The sequence below is a fragment of the Loxodonta africana genome, chromosome 18 (genome assembly GCF_030014295.1).
Source record: "Loxodonta africana isolate mLoxAfr1 chromosome 18, mLoxAfr1.hap2, whole genome shotgun sequence".
NCBI classification, from domain to species: Eukaryota; Metazoa; Chordata; class Mammalia; order Proboscidea; family Elephantidae; genus Loxodonta; species Loxodonta africana.
Window position 1 is genome coordinate 3826966 of NC_087359.1, and position 16744 is coordinate 3843709.

At 38.2% G+C, this 16744-nt stretch overlaps 1 protein-coding gene across 2 annotated transcripts in view; it reads right to left on the minus strand.

The window, feature by feature from the left end:
- Positions 1-16744, minus strand: part of LYPLA1 (lysophospholipase 1) — a 54311-nt gene that overhangs the window by 36146 nt on the left and 1421 nt on the right. For both annotated transcript variants that reach the window (XM_064270416.1, XM_064270415.1), the window contains exons 2-4: positions 16485-16516; positions 1871-1936; positions 878-925 (exon numbers count right to left, since the gene is read on the minus strand). In XM_064270416.1, coding sequence (XP_064126486.1) covers positions 878-925; positions 1871-1936; positions 16485-16516 — 146 coding nt within the window. The remainder of the gene's footprint in view (positions 1-877; positions 926-1870; positions 1937-16484; positions 16517-16744) is intronic.

Below are 16744 nucleotides of genomic sequence, written 5' to 3' on the forward strand. Positions count from 1 at the left end.
ACTCTAATTTAGGTAAGAAAGTAAGTACAGAGATGGATGAGAAAGCAGAAAGCACAACAGACCGGAGGCCCGAATGAGGTCCAAGACAAACAGCATGGAAACAGGAAAGCCAGATCAAAGGACAGATAACTGATGGCTTTCCAGATGAGAGAGTCTCAGGTGACAAGGCCCAGGGAATGACTGTGGATGATGTAAGCTGACTGAGGAAAGTCACTGGGTAATAGAAGCGGTCAAGGAAGTGAAAAGCCAGTTAAGGTTTGAAAGGGTCAATTATACTGGATCCTGTAGCCCCCAAAAGAGAAAAGGATGGCAGGAGGTAGATGGAAAGAAAGATACATATCAGGCCTCGGAATCATCATTCTATGACAAGAGCTGATGGCAGGAGTATCCAAGAAGCATAGTCTGGAAGTAGATCAGAGGACGAAGAATAGACCCCACTTCCTTACATACGGTCCACAGGGAAGAAGAAACTATCTGGAAAGGGTGAAAGGGGAAGTGGCTTCCTTTAACATGGGCAGCTCTCCAGGAAGGTCAAAGGTTGGAAGGGTGATGAGGCTGTGGCTTAATCGGAGTGCCTGCCAACGTCTGCTTACCGAAATCAACAAATGGTTATCAAGCAAGAGGAGATATTTTCCCAAAATATTTCTATTCACCCATTCTATCGTTTTCCCACCAGATGGTGCAGCCCCTTAAAAGTTTAACCCTGAATGTAAAGTACAAAAACTTGGTTAGATAAAAGGACAAATATAAGGTTAACGATTTAACTACGCAATTTAAAAATAGCTAATTCAAAATTGCTGCACACATAAGCACTTCTGATAAAAGATTAACTAATATAAATAAGAGGTTCTTACTGAATAAAGAAATTCTTACTTACCAAGAAGGCATAGCCATGTTCATATTTAACGTAACAGGCATAACCGGCCTACATGGGAAAGAAAAACCCAGCAAAATAAGAACAGTATAACAAAGCATAAAATCTAATAAATTCTATCAATTAAAAACAGGTGGTTACAGAGGTTCACACAATATGGTATGCTACGATCCTAATACGTGAGTCTCCTGAGCTGTTTCACTGCATCCACACCTGTCCAGTTCTGCTCTCCTGGCCTTCCGATGTGCACTGAGCCAGAGCAGCTGTGGGAAAGACTACGCCTGGCCAGTGAAGACCACTGTCCCTTCTCAACACTCTTATTCAAGACTTCAAACTAGACATAAGGAGGGAAACCAGTAGTTAAGGCTGTTGGCGATGTACAATATGAGACTTGGGCTAAGGACAGGAGCATGTTTATTGCACAGACACTGGGGCATCAATTCCAGAATGCACAGACTACACTTTTGCTCACTTTCTAGGTCTTAGCTACGTATGGCTTTATGAAGGAACCTTTAAGTAAATAAGGAAATACAAGATTTGCATGGGAGTCTAACTCCCAGCCTACGTTTTCCCCACAATACATCATACTGCCTCTTATTGGTAAAATTTAGGAGTGTTTTCAACGTATAAAGACGTCTAGTAAAATCTGAAAGTAAATTCCCTTCAGAGATACATCATGGATATTGTTAGAACTTTACAGATATTTGTATATCTGAAAAAAACTTTCTGGCTATAAGTGAAACTGACCGAGACTAACATTTTAAATTTCTCAACAACAAAAAAACCAAAAACAATTTAACTGAGACCATTTAGTTTTAAATCTTAGCTTTAAAAAATTCTACTAATTTTTATTCTTATACTGAATAATTAAAAGATAAAAAATTAGGTTCAAATGTTTTTCCTGAAAAGTAAAGCTATCAAAAGTTTCAAAGCCATCAAAACTATTTATTCCTCTTCAGATTCTGAGTGAAAAGCCTAAAGGTCAAAAATACTTACGCATGTGGGCAGATGTATTTGATGTGTGAACTTCTGATACCTGCCAAGGCTTCTGCCCATCCATGCCTGACGGAAAAATTATTTGAATAATGTTATTAGATAAGATTTTAAGTTCCAATAAATTAGTAATAGAACCGTAAAAAATCGTGAGGATAAATGTAAACTTCTTAATATATTTTTACACTGCTCACCGTTGTTGTTGTTGTTGTTGTTGTTGTTAGGTGCCACTGAGTTGGTTCCGACTCTTAGTGACCCTACGCACAACAGAACAAAGCACTGCCTGGACCTGCACCATTTCAGGAGACTTGCTATATCTGAGCCCATTGTCGCGGCCACCATGTCAAACTATTTCCTCGAGAGTCTTCCTCTTTTTTGCTGACCCTCTACATCACCAAGCATGATGTCCTTCTCCAGGGACTGGTCCGTCCTGATGACATGTCCAAAGTACATCGGCACTTTAAGGGGCGTTCTGGCTATACTTCTTCCAAGACAGGTTTGTTTGTTCTTTTGGCAGTCCATGGTATATTCAATATTTTTCGCCAACACAGTAATTCAAATTTGTCAATTCTTCTTCAGTCTTCCTTTTTTATTGCCCAGCTTACACACGCACATGGGGTGACTGAAAAGACCACAGCTTGCGTCAGGTGCATCTTGGTCCTCAAGGTGACGTCTTTGCTTTTCAACACTTTAAAGAGGTCTTTGGCAGATTTGTCCAGTGAAATATGTCATTTGGTTTCTTGACTGCTGCTTCTATGGGCGTTGATTATGAACCGAAGTAAAATGAAATTCTTGACGACTTCAATCTTTTCTCTGTTTATCGTGATGTTGCTTACTGGTCCAGTTCTGAGGACTTTTGTTTTCTTTATGTTGAGGTGTAATCCGTACTGAAGGATGTGGTCTTTGATCTTTATCAGTAAGTGCTTCAACTCCCCTTTGCTTTCAGCAAGCAAGCACCATCAATACCATTAAAAAAAACACTGCCACCTAGAACCGACTCAACTGTTGCTGTTTAAATTTACATATGTATAAAGATGATCTTTCTTCATTTCTGAAAAGCATTGTGTTCTCCATATAGCCACAGGGATGCCCAATTGCCAAATACAGAGATATTTATCTCTTTTAAATTCATAACAAAGTGCCCACAAAGTAGGCAAGACAGAGAACATAATTCACATTTCAAGAGAGAAAGACACCTCAGAGGTGTAAAGGCGTTCAGTTGTCTAATATCCGTACATGCTTACTACGATATTAAAAACAACTTTTAGTATTTTCCTCAAGTATATATACACAGATATACATATACACATATGTACATGTTCGAAACAGAATACCTGAAAAATTGAAAAAACTTAAATCACCCGTACTCCTTCTAGCCAGAATAAGCAGTTGATCTTTTTATCTCCTCCCAATTTTTCCATGCATAATAAGTAGATACAGATTTCATAAAAGTGGGCTCATACTACACGAACCATGGCCTCATTTACCCCGAGACTAAAAGAACTGGATGGTACCCAGCTACCACTACCAACCATTCTAATCAGGGCCACAATGGATGGACCCTGATAGAATGGGATAAAACATTGAACAGAACCTCAAATTCCTAAAAAAAAAAAAAAAGTATGAGTATCAAAAACAAATGACTACCAAAATAAATGAAACCTACTGGACTGGTTGAGACTAGGAGACTCCCCAAGATTATTGCCCTGAGATACTCTTCAAACCTTGAACTGAAACTAACCCCCGAGGTCCCCTTGTAGCTAAATAACAAATTGGCTCGGAAAATAATGACTATCACCTCTCAGTACTGTGTTCCTTTAAAAAAACCACCTATATGAGACCAAACAGTCAACAATTACTTTAAAACAAAGATGAGAATGTTAGGGGGCTGGGAAACTACATTAAAGGAAAGGGAACAAACAGAATAGAAATAAGGAGTGTGTTCACATACTGCAAAGAATGAAACCAATGGCAATGAACAACGTGTGCAGATACTCTTGAATGGGAACCTAAACTGCTGTGTGAACCTTCACTGAAAACACATTTAAAAAAAAAAAAGTGGTCTCATACTATGCTATACATAGTATAGTTGCCTGCTAAAGTTGTGCATGTACGCTCACATGTATCCGTTTAGGGGTGTGTTTGTGGGTATGAGTATATGGGTGTGTCTGAGCACATGTGTATAGAACAATATTCATATAACATGATAACCTAGGGACATTCTAAGAATTATGAATATAAGGATGTGTATATATGTATGTGTGAGAGAATAAATGTGTTTGTGTGTGTGTATATATGAGAACATGTACGTGTGTGAATGTGTGGATGTACATGTTATGTACACACATACACTCTACCTGTACAAACTCAATCTTCCTAACCATCCTAGTAGGTACTATTACCCCCATTTTATAGATGAGAATCTGAGGAATAGACAACCTTAGGAATGTGCCCATGGTCACATGCTCATAAGCCCAATAAATTACATGCAAATGTCAAATATGTAATAAAAACAATCCCTGCTAAATGATTTTAACAAACTGGGACACTGAAGGCTGCTAAGAAGGCTTCATAGAAAAGATGGTATCTGAACTGGGGTTTATCCACTTATTCTATCAATTAAAAAAAACAAAAAACATTTTGCTGTGCTAGAGTATAAAAAATGCTCAGTGTATGATGGGGACCTGTCAGAAAGACATATGAACCAGCTTGTAGGGGTTCCCACTGGTCCAATTAGGAACAAATGAGTATTAAAATAAATATTTATAGATTACCACCCACTGAATAAAATATGAATCTGAGTTCATAGAGATATAAATTTATTAATAAAACAATTAATGGGGAGAAGGAAAATCTCTTCCTTACAGTCCAATACCAACTAATGTAAGAAGGAATGACGGAAACAAAACCACTGTTTGGCAACGGTCATACAGGTGACTGATTGAAGCCATAGATGTTGATGGATCCTTGAGGCTGACAGGTTAAGATCTAATGAGGAACAAGATATTGACATGATCTCAGAAACCCTCTCCACAACATTAGTCCGTCACAAAAAGAAAAATGGTATATTTAAAATGAAGAAATCTGGCAGACAGCCACATAACCAGATAATCGAGGTTAACATCTCCAGTGGTGGTATGGGTCGACATCATGCTCCTCCTGAAGTGAGGTACTGAGAAGGGCACGGTATCGTCTCCGTGGCATTCCTGACAGAAGGCATGGCCTGGTTTAGCAAGGCCGCGTAACAGCCAACAGGTGAAAACCACCCAAATGTCCTTAGACGGACACATAAACAAAATGTGGTACATACAACGGAGTATTACTTAGCCATAAAGAGAAATGAGGTCCTGATAAATGCTACAACACACATTAACCTAGAAAACAAAAAAACTAAGTGAAAGAAGCCAGTCATAAAAGACTACCACTTACATGAAATGTCCAGACTAGGCAAATTCATAGAGACAGAAAGTAGATTAGTGGTTGCCAGGGACTGGGGCTTGGGAGTGATTTCTAAAGGGCACTGGTTTCTTTCTGAGGTGATGGCAATGTTCTAAAATTGATGGTGGTGATGGTTGCACAAATAAGTAAATACACTAAATACCAATGAACTGTACACTTTAAAGGTATGAATTGTACAGTATGCAGATTATATCTCAATAAAGCTGCTACCAAAATAAAAGAATGCATGACTGAGTTCTGGTAATGAGGAAACATTATGTAGACAGATCCAAGTTGAAAGTCATTCCACAAAACATATAGAATGTAAGCCTGTACTCTTTAAAACCATAAAAGACATAGAAGACAAAAAGATGGAAGAACCATTCCAGGTGGAAGAAATGACAACTAAAAGTAACATATTGCTGGGAAAACCCTCCACCAGAAAGGAAGTAGATGGTATTGGGACAGTTGGTGAAAACTTCTGTGGGGTCCATGGATTGTATGGTAGAGTTATACTGATGTTGATTTCCTTATGTGGAGTACTATATGCTGGTTATATAGGAGTATCTGTCTTAGGCTGGGTTCTCTAGAAAAGCAAAACCAGTGAAATATATAAATATATAATATATTATTATATGTGTGTAATTTTTTAAATACATTAAAAAAACGGCACACCCAACTCAAAAAGGTTCCCCGGCTGAGACAATCTGAGTTAAGTTACAAAACAGTTGCAAACCAACTGATAAAATTCTCCTCTCCCCACCAGACTCAACCACTAAACTCACTTATTCAACTAAAGGTCACTGAAATTGGCCAAGTTTGGTCTTCCTTGGGCTTCAGTTTCTCATTTAAGATGGATTCCTGGGGTTAAATGCAGGCCAATGAGCGCGGCCCCTGGGTTACATGTTGTTCGCCGCTGATTTAGACTTTGGTGACTCTGGGCTAAGTACAAGAGTGATAAAGCTGAGGGAAATCAGTTGGCTGCCCTGAGTAAGTGTGAAGATTGATAATCATTTTAAGACAAGGTTAATGGTTACAGATTCTTCAGGTGGTATCCCCTTCTGCTATCTGTTAAGTGTAAAGCCATGCACTGTATTAATTGACTCCAAAGCATATTACAGGCTGTCATGGATCGTACTGTGTCCCCCCAAAAAATATGCATCAACTTGGTTAGGCAATGATTCCCAGTACTGTGGCTGTCCTCCATTTTGTGATTGTAATTTTATGTTTCAATCACCCTAACTCAGGTCACCTCCCCAATCCAAAGTAAAGGGAGCTTCCCTGGGGTGTGGCCTGCACCACCTTTTATCTCTCAAGAGATAAAAGGGAAGCAAGCAAAGAGTTGGAGACCTCATATCACCAAGAAGCTCCTTGACCAGGGAAAGGCTGAGGACAAGGACCTTCCTCCAGAGCTGACAGAGAAGGAAAGCCTTCCCCTGAAGCTGAGACCCTGAATTTGGACTTTTAGCCTACTTTACTGTGAGAAAATAAACTTCTCTTTGTTAAAGCCATCCACTTGTGATACTTCTTTTATAGCAGCACTAAATAACTAAGACATAGACCTACGTCAAACAGCCACTTTAATGGATTTTTCTTTTTTTTAACACTTCAGAATATTATCAGCTATTCAACATATTTATTTTTTGGTGTTAACACCCCTTAAGCTTTCTGTGCAAGATTCTCCACAGAATTTGGAATAATATTCTACAAACAATACAGGTATAGTTAGTTTTGCAGCTAGTACACTTGCATTTTATTGTGTATAATAATCAACACTCTCCAGGAATGAGAGATACTTGCCATCTGGGCTGCCACTCCAGATCCTGGGCCCACACCAAACATTACTAAGCAACCACGGCACTCTGCCAGAGCCACACTTAGAGGCCTTTTCAACACAGTACTCCAAGCGGCTTTTAAATATAAAACCTATTTGCTATTCCCGGAAAAATAACAGTAGAGTCCTGTGATAAAATGTTCTCTCCCTGGTCATGGCCAATGCTCATTTTATGTATGCCATTTCAGTTTCTACCTTTTTCAATTTCACAATAATATCATTACCGTATTTTCTATTTCAGGATTTGGGCTAATGACCTCAGGGATAACTAAACAAGCCCTTACCATCACGGTATTATTTCGGCTAATTACAGCTTTGGGAATGCACAGCCATGAAAAAAATCACACATAAAACAATCTGCCACTTCTTTATTAGAGTCCAAAACAGAGTAGGTCCAACTTGGTTCCTCAAAACATTACTATGTATACTACAAGCCTCACTTACTATGGGAGGCTAATGTAGATGCAGCCGTACTCCCTTATATTTTCATAAAGTAAAGCCAGTTGATAAAGTTCACTGAGCAGTAAAGACTTAAGGCAACGGTGATTTAGAGAAATAAAATAAAACGTTCTGTATGTTAATTTGAGAATTGTTCTTAATATAGTTATTATTTTCTCCATATCAAAAGGCTCTATACTGCTGGATTTTTGTATTCTCATAGGGTTGCTAAGAGTAGGAATCAACTCAATGGCAATGGGTTTGTTTTTTCTTTTTTTTTATGGCCTTTGGTAACCCATATACATACGTACACATATACAAATTTTTGGGGGGGAGGGGGGTTAAAATAAAAAAGCTGCAGCCCATTGTAGGTAAAGTACAAGAGCTTTAAGTAGATTCCTTAAAGTTCAAATGTATTACCAAAAACTCATAGCGATCCTATGAAACACAAAACAAAACACTGCCTGGCCCTGTGCCATTCTCACCACCATTATGTTTGAGCCCATTGTTGCAGCCACTGTGTCAATCCATCTCATTGAGGGTCTTCCTCTTTTTTGCTGACCCTCTACTTTACCAAGCATGATGTACTTCTCCAGGGCTGGTCTCTCCTGATAACATGTCCAAAGTACATGAGATGAAGTCTCGCCACCCTTGCTTCTAAGGAGCATTCTGGCTATAATTCTTCCAAGACAGACTTATTCATTCTTCCGGCAGTTCATGGTATATTCAATATTCTTCACCGACACCGTAATTCAAAGGCAGTAATTCTTCAGTTTTCCTTATTCATTGTCCAGCTTTCACATGCATATAAGGTGACTGAAAACACCATGGCTTGGGTCAGACACACCTTAGTCCTCAAAGTTACATCTTTGCTTTTTAACACTTTAAAGAGATCTTTTGCAGATTTGCCCAGTCCAATATGTCGTTTGATTTCCTGACTGCTGCTTCCATGGGCATTGACTGTGGATCCAAGTAAAGTGAAATCCTAGACAACTTCAATATTTTCTCCATTTACCATGATATTGCTTATTGGTTCAGTTGTGAGACTCTTATTAGTCCATACTAAATACATAAATAAATGGGGAGGAACAAACTAATAAACACAAAAGGTATGTCAGAGTTAGAAAATCACATCGCATGCAGAATTCTCAATAAAATGCTAGCCAATAGAATTCAGCATCATATCAAAAAAATGATACATCATGACCAAGTAGGATTCATACCAGGTGTGCAAGGACAGTTCGACATTAGAAAATCAATCAACGTAATCCACCACATAAATAAAAGTAAAGAATCATATGATCATCTTGATCGATGCAGAAAAGGCATTCGACAAAGTCTAACACCCATTCCTGATAAAAACTCTCAATAAAACAGGTATAGAAGGGAAATTCCTCAACATAATAAAGGGCATACATGCAAAACCAACTGCCAACATCATTCTTAATGGAGAGAGGCTGAAAACATTCCCCTCGAGAACAGGAACGAGACAAGGATGCCCATTATTACCACTGTTATTTAAGACTGTGTTGGAGGTCTTAGGTAGAGCAATAAGGCAAGAAACAAATGGCATTCAAATTGGTAATGAAAAAGTTAAACTGTCCCTATTGGCAGATGATATGACACTTTTCTTAGAAAACCCAAAAGACTCCATGAGAAAACTACTGGAAGTAACAGAAAGATTCAGCAGAGTTGCAGGATACAAGATAAACATAAAAAAATCAGTTGGATTCCTACACACCAGTAAAGATAACGATGAAAAGGAAATCAAGAAAACAATACCATTTATAAGAGCCCCTAAAAATATAAATACTTGGGAATAAATCTAACCCGGGATGTAAAAGACCTACACAAAGAAAACTACAAAACACTACTGCAAGAAACCAAAGGAGATCTACATAAATGGAAAAACATACCATGCTCATGGATAGGTAGACTCAACATTGTGAAAATGACAATTCTACCCAAAGCAATTTACAAATGCAATGCAATACCGATCCAAATACCAACAACGTTCTTTAAAGAGATGGAAAAACTTATTATTAACTTTATATGGAAAGGGAAGAAGCCCTGGATAAGTAAAGCACTACTGAAGAAGAAGAATAAAGTAGAAGGACTCGCGTTACCTGACCTCAGAACCTACTATATAGCTACAGTAGTCAAAATAGCCTGGCACTGGTATAATTATAATGACAGATACATTGACCAATGGAATAGAATTGATATCCAGACGTAAATCCATCCACCTATGGTCACCTGATCATCAACAAGGGCCCAAAGTCCACCCAACTGGGAAAAGACAGTTTTTTTTTTTTTTAACAAATGGTACTGGCAAAATTGGATGTCCATCTGCAAAAAAATGAAACAGGACCCATATCTCACACCATATACAAAAACTAACTCAAAGTGGATCAAAGACTTAAATATAAAGCCCAAAACCATGAAGTTCATAGAAGAGAAAATAGGATCAACAGTAGAGGCCCTAATACATGGCATTAAGAGGATACAAATCACATCCAACAACACACAAGCTCCAGAAGATAAAGAAGATAAGGTAGATAAATGGGATCTTCTAAAAATTAAACACTTATGCTCGTCAGGAGAGAGACTACAGACTGGAAAAAAAATTTTGGCTATTACAAATCAGACAAGGGTCTAATCTCTAAAATCTACAAGAAAATCCAACACCTCTACAACAAAAAGACAAATAATCAAATTTAAAAAATAGCCAAAGAAAATGAACAGACACTTCACCAAAGAAGACATTCAAGCAGCCAACAGACACATGAGAAAATGTGCAAGATCTCTAGCCATCAGAGGAATGCAAATCAAAACCACAATGAGATACCATCTCGCCCCAGCATTACTGGCACGAATCAATAAAACAGAAAATAACAAATGTTGGAGAGGATGTGGGGAGATCAGAGCTCTTACACACTGCTGGTGGGAATGCAAAATGATACAACCTTTTTGGAAAACGGTATGGCGCTTCCTTAGAAAGCTAGAAATAGAAATACCATTTGATCCAGGAATCCCACTCCCAGAAATATATCCTAGAGAAGTAAGAGTTGTCACACGAATAGATATAGGTACACCCATGTTCACTGCAGCATTGTTCATAATAGCAAAAAAGACAGAAACAACCTAGATGCCCATCAACGGATGAATGGATAAACAAACTGTGGTACATACACACAATGGAGTATTACGCAATGCTAAAGAACAACGATGAATCTGTGAAGCATCTCATAACATGGATGCATCTGGGGAAATTATGCTGAGTGAAATAAGTCAGTCACAAAAGGACAAATATTATACAAGACCACTACTGTAAAAACTCATGAAAAGGTTTACATACAAAAAGAAACAATATTTGATAGTTACGAGGGAGGGGAGGGGATGGAAAAACACTTAAAAGACAAAAGGTAAGTGGTAACTTTGGTGAAGGGTAAGACTACACCATACTGGGGAAGCCAGAACAACCTGTAAAAGGCAAGGCCATGGGAGCTCCACAGACACATCCAAGCTCCTTGAGGGACCGAATGGCTGGGCTGAGGGTTGTGGGGACCATGGTCTCAGGGATCATCTAGCTCAACTGACATTAACACAGTTTATAAAGAAAATGTTCTACATTCTACTTTGGTGGGTAGTGTCCGGGGCCTTAAAAGCCTATAAACAGCCATTTAAGATACTCCACTGGTCTCAACCCTTACGGAGCAAGGAAGAATGAAGAAAACTAAAGACATAAGGGAAAGATTAGTCCAAAGGACTAATGGACCATATCTACCATGGCCTCCACCAAATTGAGTCCAGTACAACTAGACGGTGCCCGGCTACCACCACTGACTGCTCTGACAGAAATCACAACAGATGGTCCCAGAAGAGCTGGAGAAAAATGAACAAAATTCTAACTCCAAAAGAACGAACAGACTTGCTGGCCTGACAGAGACTGGAGAAACGCTGAAGGTAGGGCCCCCGGACATCCTTTCAGCTCAGTAATGAGGCCATTCCTGAGGTTCACCCTTCAGTCAAAGATTGTACAGTCCCATGGAACAAAACAAGACTAAAGGGGCGCACCAGCCCTGGGGCAGGGACTGGAAGGTAGGAGGGAACAGGACAGCTGGTAATAGGGAACCCAGGGTTGAGAAGGGAGAGTGTTGACGTCATGGGGTTGTTACCAGTGTCATGCAACAATGTGTGTACTGTTCGATGAGAAACTAGTTTGTTCTGTAAACCTTCATCTGAAGTTCAATTAAAAAAAAAAGCACGTCACAGTAATAATGGATTTAAGCAGGGATCAAGAGATGCCTGAGTGAAAATCTGGTGAGCAACAGGTATATACAGTCTCCCAAGTTCCTCCCCACAAATTATTTTTGTTTTTCATTTTATTGTAGTAAAACATATATAACACAAAACTGGCCATTTAAACCAGTTTTAAATGTACAATTCAAAGACATTAATTACATTCACAATGTTGTCAACCATCACCACTATTTCTAAAATCTTTTACCACCCCCAAACAGAAACTCTGTACGCCTTAAGTAATAAGTTCCCATTTCCCCCCCACCTCCAGTTCCTGGTAAACTTTTGTCTCTATGCATTTACCTGTTCTACTTATTTCATGTAAGTAGAATCAGACAATGCTTGTCCTTTTGCCTCTAACTTATTTCACTCAGCATGTTTTCAAGGTCCATCCATACCATAGCACATATCATAACCTCATTTATTTTTATGGCTGAAAAATATAGTCTTGTGTATATACCATATTTTATCCATTCATCTGTTGAGTGGCTTCATCTTATGAATAAGGTTGCAATGAACACTGGTGTACAGGTATCTGTTTGAGTCCCTGCTTTCAATTCTTTTGGGTACATACTTAGAAGTGGAATTGATGGGTGGTATTTGCTTTTTTTTTTTTCCCCCATTGTGGTAAAATACATATAACATAAAGTTGTCGTTTTAATTATACTGTAAGTGTACAATTCGATGACATTAGTTACATTCACAATGTTGTGCAACCATCAGCACTTCCTATTTCTAAAACGTTCTCATCACCCCGAACAGAAACTCAGAGCCCATTAAGCAATGACTCTCCTATTTCCTCTCCTACCCTAACCCATGGTAACCACTAATCTACTTTGTTTCTATACATTAACCTATTCTAGACATTTCATAAAAGTGAGATCATGTATTTGTCCTTTTGTGTCTGGTTTATCTCAGTTAACCAATTTGCAAGGTTCATCCATATTGTAGCATGTATCAGAACTTAACTTGTCTTTATGGCTAATATTATAATGTATGTATATCTCACATTTTGTTTATTCACTCATAATGCTGCAACAAACACTGGCGTACAACTGAGTTCCTGCTTTCAATTCCCTGGGGTATAAACCCAGAAGTTGGGTCATATGGTCCGTCTATGTTTAACTTTTTAGAACTGTCAAATTGTTTTCCCCAGTGGCTGCATCATTTTTCATTCCCACCAGCAATGGATGAGGAATCTCATTGCTCCACATCCTTGCCAACACTTGTTACTTTCCATATTTTTTTTATAATAGTGGGTGTGAAGAGATATTTCATTGTGGTTTTGATCTGCATTTACCTAATGCCTAATGATGTTGAGCATCTTTTTATGGCTTACTATTTGTATATCTTCTTTAGAGAAACGTTTATTGAAGTCCTCTGCAGTTTTTTTACAGGATTGCCTATTTATCGTTGTGCTTGTTGAGTTGTCTGTTTAACTTTTTGAGGAACTATCTACCTGTTTTTTACAGACTCACAAAATACTTTTTTAATTACAAAGGGAAAGTAATTGGAGGAGAGAAACTTGGAAGACCACCACCTTAATCAAGTGATCCAAGCTAGCACCAACAATAACGGGCCAAAAGGTTTGATGTGATGTAATAAGTGGGACATGTCATTTATATTTGTAACCAGAAATGCATAAACTGAATCTAATCATCAGGAAATATCAAACAAACCTAAATTAAGGGACTCCCTTGTCCTCTGCAAAAAACATCAATGTCACGAAAGACAAATAAAGGCTGAGAAGTTATTCCAGATTAAAAGAGACTAGAGAGACATGACAACTAAACGCAGTGTGTGAGATTGGGAACTGGATTAGAGGCAGAGGACTACGATAAAAGGCACTATTGGGACAACACACATCAGTGTTAAGTTTCTTGAATCTGATCATTGTTCTGTGGTTATCTAAGATATTCTCTTTGTTCTTAGAAGATACATGCTGAAGTATTTTGGAAGTATAGAATCATGATACCTAAAACTTTTGCTGTCAAAAAACAAAAACACCATCTGTTGCTGTTGAATTGATTCCAATTCAAAGCAACCCTACAGGGCAGAGTACAACTGCCCCGTACAGTTTCCATGGAGCGGGGGGTGGATTCTAGCTGCTGACCTTTTGGTTGGCAGCCAAGCTCTTAACCACTGTCCACCATGGCTCCTTTACTCTTTAAGGGTTCAGCAAAAAACAGTATCATATATTCTATGTTACTGAGTCTAAGTAAAGTATATCGAGGTATTTGTATTATTTTTGTAACTCTTCTGTAAATTTGACATTATTTCAAAATAAAAAGTTTAAAAAATGCTATGAAGGGTAAATAATGCTTATCTCTGGTTTGTGGAATTTCAACTGATTTTCACTTTCAAATATATCTCCGTTTTGATTTTTTTTACCATAAAAAAACTAACATTATCATAATTATAACAAAAGCTATTTTTGTTTTAGAAAGAAAACTGTGGCCTCAAGCAATACAGTATGGTCTAAAACACATTTCTTTAAATATCAGTTTCACAGTTTATTAATACATATTATAAATAAGAATACATTGGTGGTCAGATGTTTGTTTTCTGCAGAACTTTTCAGAGCTTGCAAAATGCTAACGTATATCCTGTGAATCTTCAAGGGGGGATGTGCCACATACTTCCTATACCCTAATATATAATCTTAGAGACATCACTGATTAAAATACCAGCTTTTTATAAGGGGGGAAAAAAATCTTCACAGTAAACCCAAAGTAACATGAGTACCAATTTTATTACCTAAAAATGTAGAGGAAACGGACGTATTAGAATTGAGAAAATGTGGAATTATGCAGGGTCTTGCAATCTTATTTGGCTACCACTTTTCTCATGCCCTGGTGGCAAAGTGGTTGAGTATGGCTGCAACCCAAAAGGTTGGCAGTTCAAATCCACCAGCCACTCCTTGGAAACCCCATGGGCCAGTTCTACTCTGTCCTATAGGGTCGCTATGAGTTGGAATCGACTCGATGGCGACGGGTTTTTCTCACACAGACTGCACAACCTGCGTTACCTGACAGCATTCCTTGGCTGGCTCTCTATGTTATGAATCTGAACGAAAAAAGCAGAAGCTGCCAATTTTTATTACCAACAAACTTAATGCTTAACTCCTATCATCCTCCAAGTTAACCTGGTAAGTATACTTTAACGACTTTTCCACAAGTATTTAAAAAATTTGTTAGTTCTGAATTTTATCATGTATTAGTGGGACAAATCTAGAGCTAGCTTTTCTTTATTGGCATCTCACAAAGTATTTGCAGAACTGAAGGCCTTTAATTTTTGATATAAACTTAATTCTTAGTGAAGACGTCATTGACATTCTTGGTATTTTTAATCTGATCTTAATTCATTCTCTCCATCATTTTCACTTTGGCCTGAACTCTTAACTTCAGTCCATGGAACTTGGCTAAAATGGAAGTCCACAGAGAACCTTCCTTCCACTTGGACTGATTCTTCAGGCCTGGAAGCTCTCCTGATTTGGAAAGTGACAGGGTAACAAGATCCTCCCTGGCTCTCAACATCAAGAGAGTTTCGTGATAAAACAGAGGTTCTGCTATTTAAGTTCCATTCAGCAAATTACGTCTGTCATTTTCACAAGACTACCTGATCGCCAAAGAGCCCTGCAACCATTCTGATAACTCCATACAAGACGATATGGCGTGTGTCATGTATCTCTGCTAAGTAGGCATTACAGAATACTGAGAATCACTTGTAAAAACTAATCTAGCTCAACCCCTCATTTGAAAGATTATTTAGTAGCAACCAAATTTTTCAGTTTTCTTCCCCTTCTGCTATTTTGTAATAACACTCATATTTTATCTGCTTCAAATGACCACTGATTTAAATTAAAAAAAAAATTTTGATACAGAAAAGACCCATGAATCTAAAACTGCCAGATTGACTCATGGTGACCCTATGTGTGTCAGAAGTGAGCTGTGCTCCATAAGAGTTCTAAAAGGCTCATTTTTCAGAAGAGACTGCCAGGCCTTTCTTCCAAGGCACCTCTGGTGGACTTGAACCTCCAGCCTTTGAGTTAACAGCCAACTGCATGATGCATCTGCACGACCCGAGGACCCATATGTAAAATTAGTACAACATAAATTGAAAAGACTGTAAATAAATCCTGATTTGCTTCTCCTGCCCTTCAATTTCATTTTAAGCACACATTAAAGCTCTCATTCACAATACCATACACCTTATGTTGCTACTATTTCTCTAATGAATTAGTCTTCCTCCTCAGCCTGCCCTAAAATTTTAACTCCTTTTGGTAAACTCTCAATTGCACACCACCTCTACAAACATTCCATCCTTCTCTGGTGTCCCATACCCAAAAGCAATGCAACAAGAACTGTGCAATCTTAATGTTACAAAAAAAGATGTTGAAAATTGACATACTTAAGATGATGAAAGAAAAATGCTGAGAGTTTTCAAAAAAGAAAAGATTGTGCCTTATTATTGGACTGTAAGAAACACTATTACCACACTTTCTCTGAAAAATACAATCCTAGAGTTCTTAGATATTTAACAAATGACCACCTAAGTAATGCTGCAAGCCACCATTTAATTATTGTTATTAATAATGGTACCTACCCTGTATCTCCCAATCCATGAAGGAAAATGACCTAGAACAGAGGAGAAAAATATTAAGAACAAGCAATGCCTACATAAACCCATATTCTGCACTGCAGCTTTGAGTAACACAAATAATAAAGGCTTTTATAATCCACTCCAGAATTACAGACTACTCAGCAAGTCAATTAACCTCTATAACAAACCCAAACCCAAACCCAATGCTGTCAGGTCGATTCTGATTCATAGCGACCCTGCAGGACAGAGTAGAGCTGCCCCAT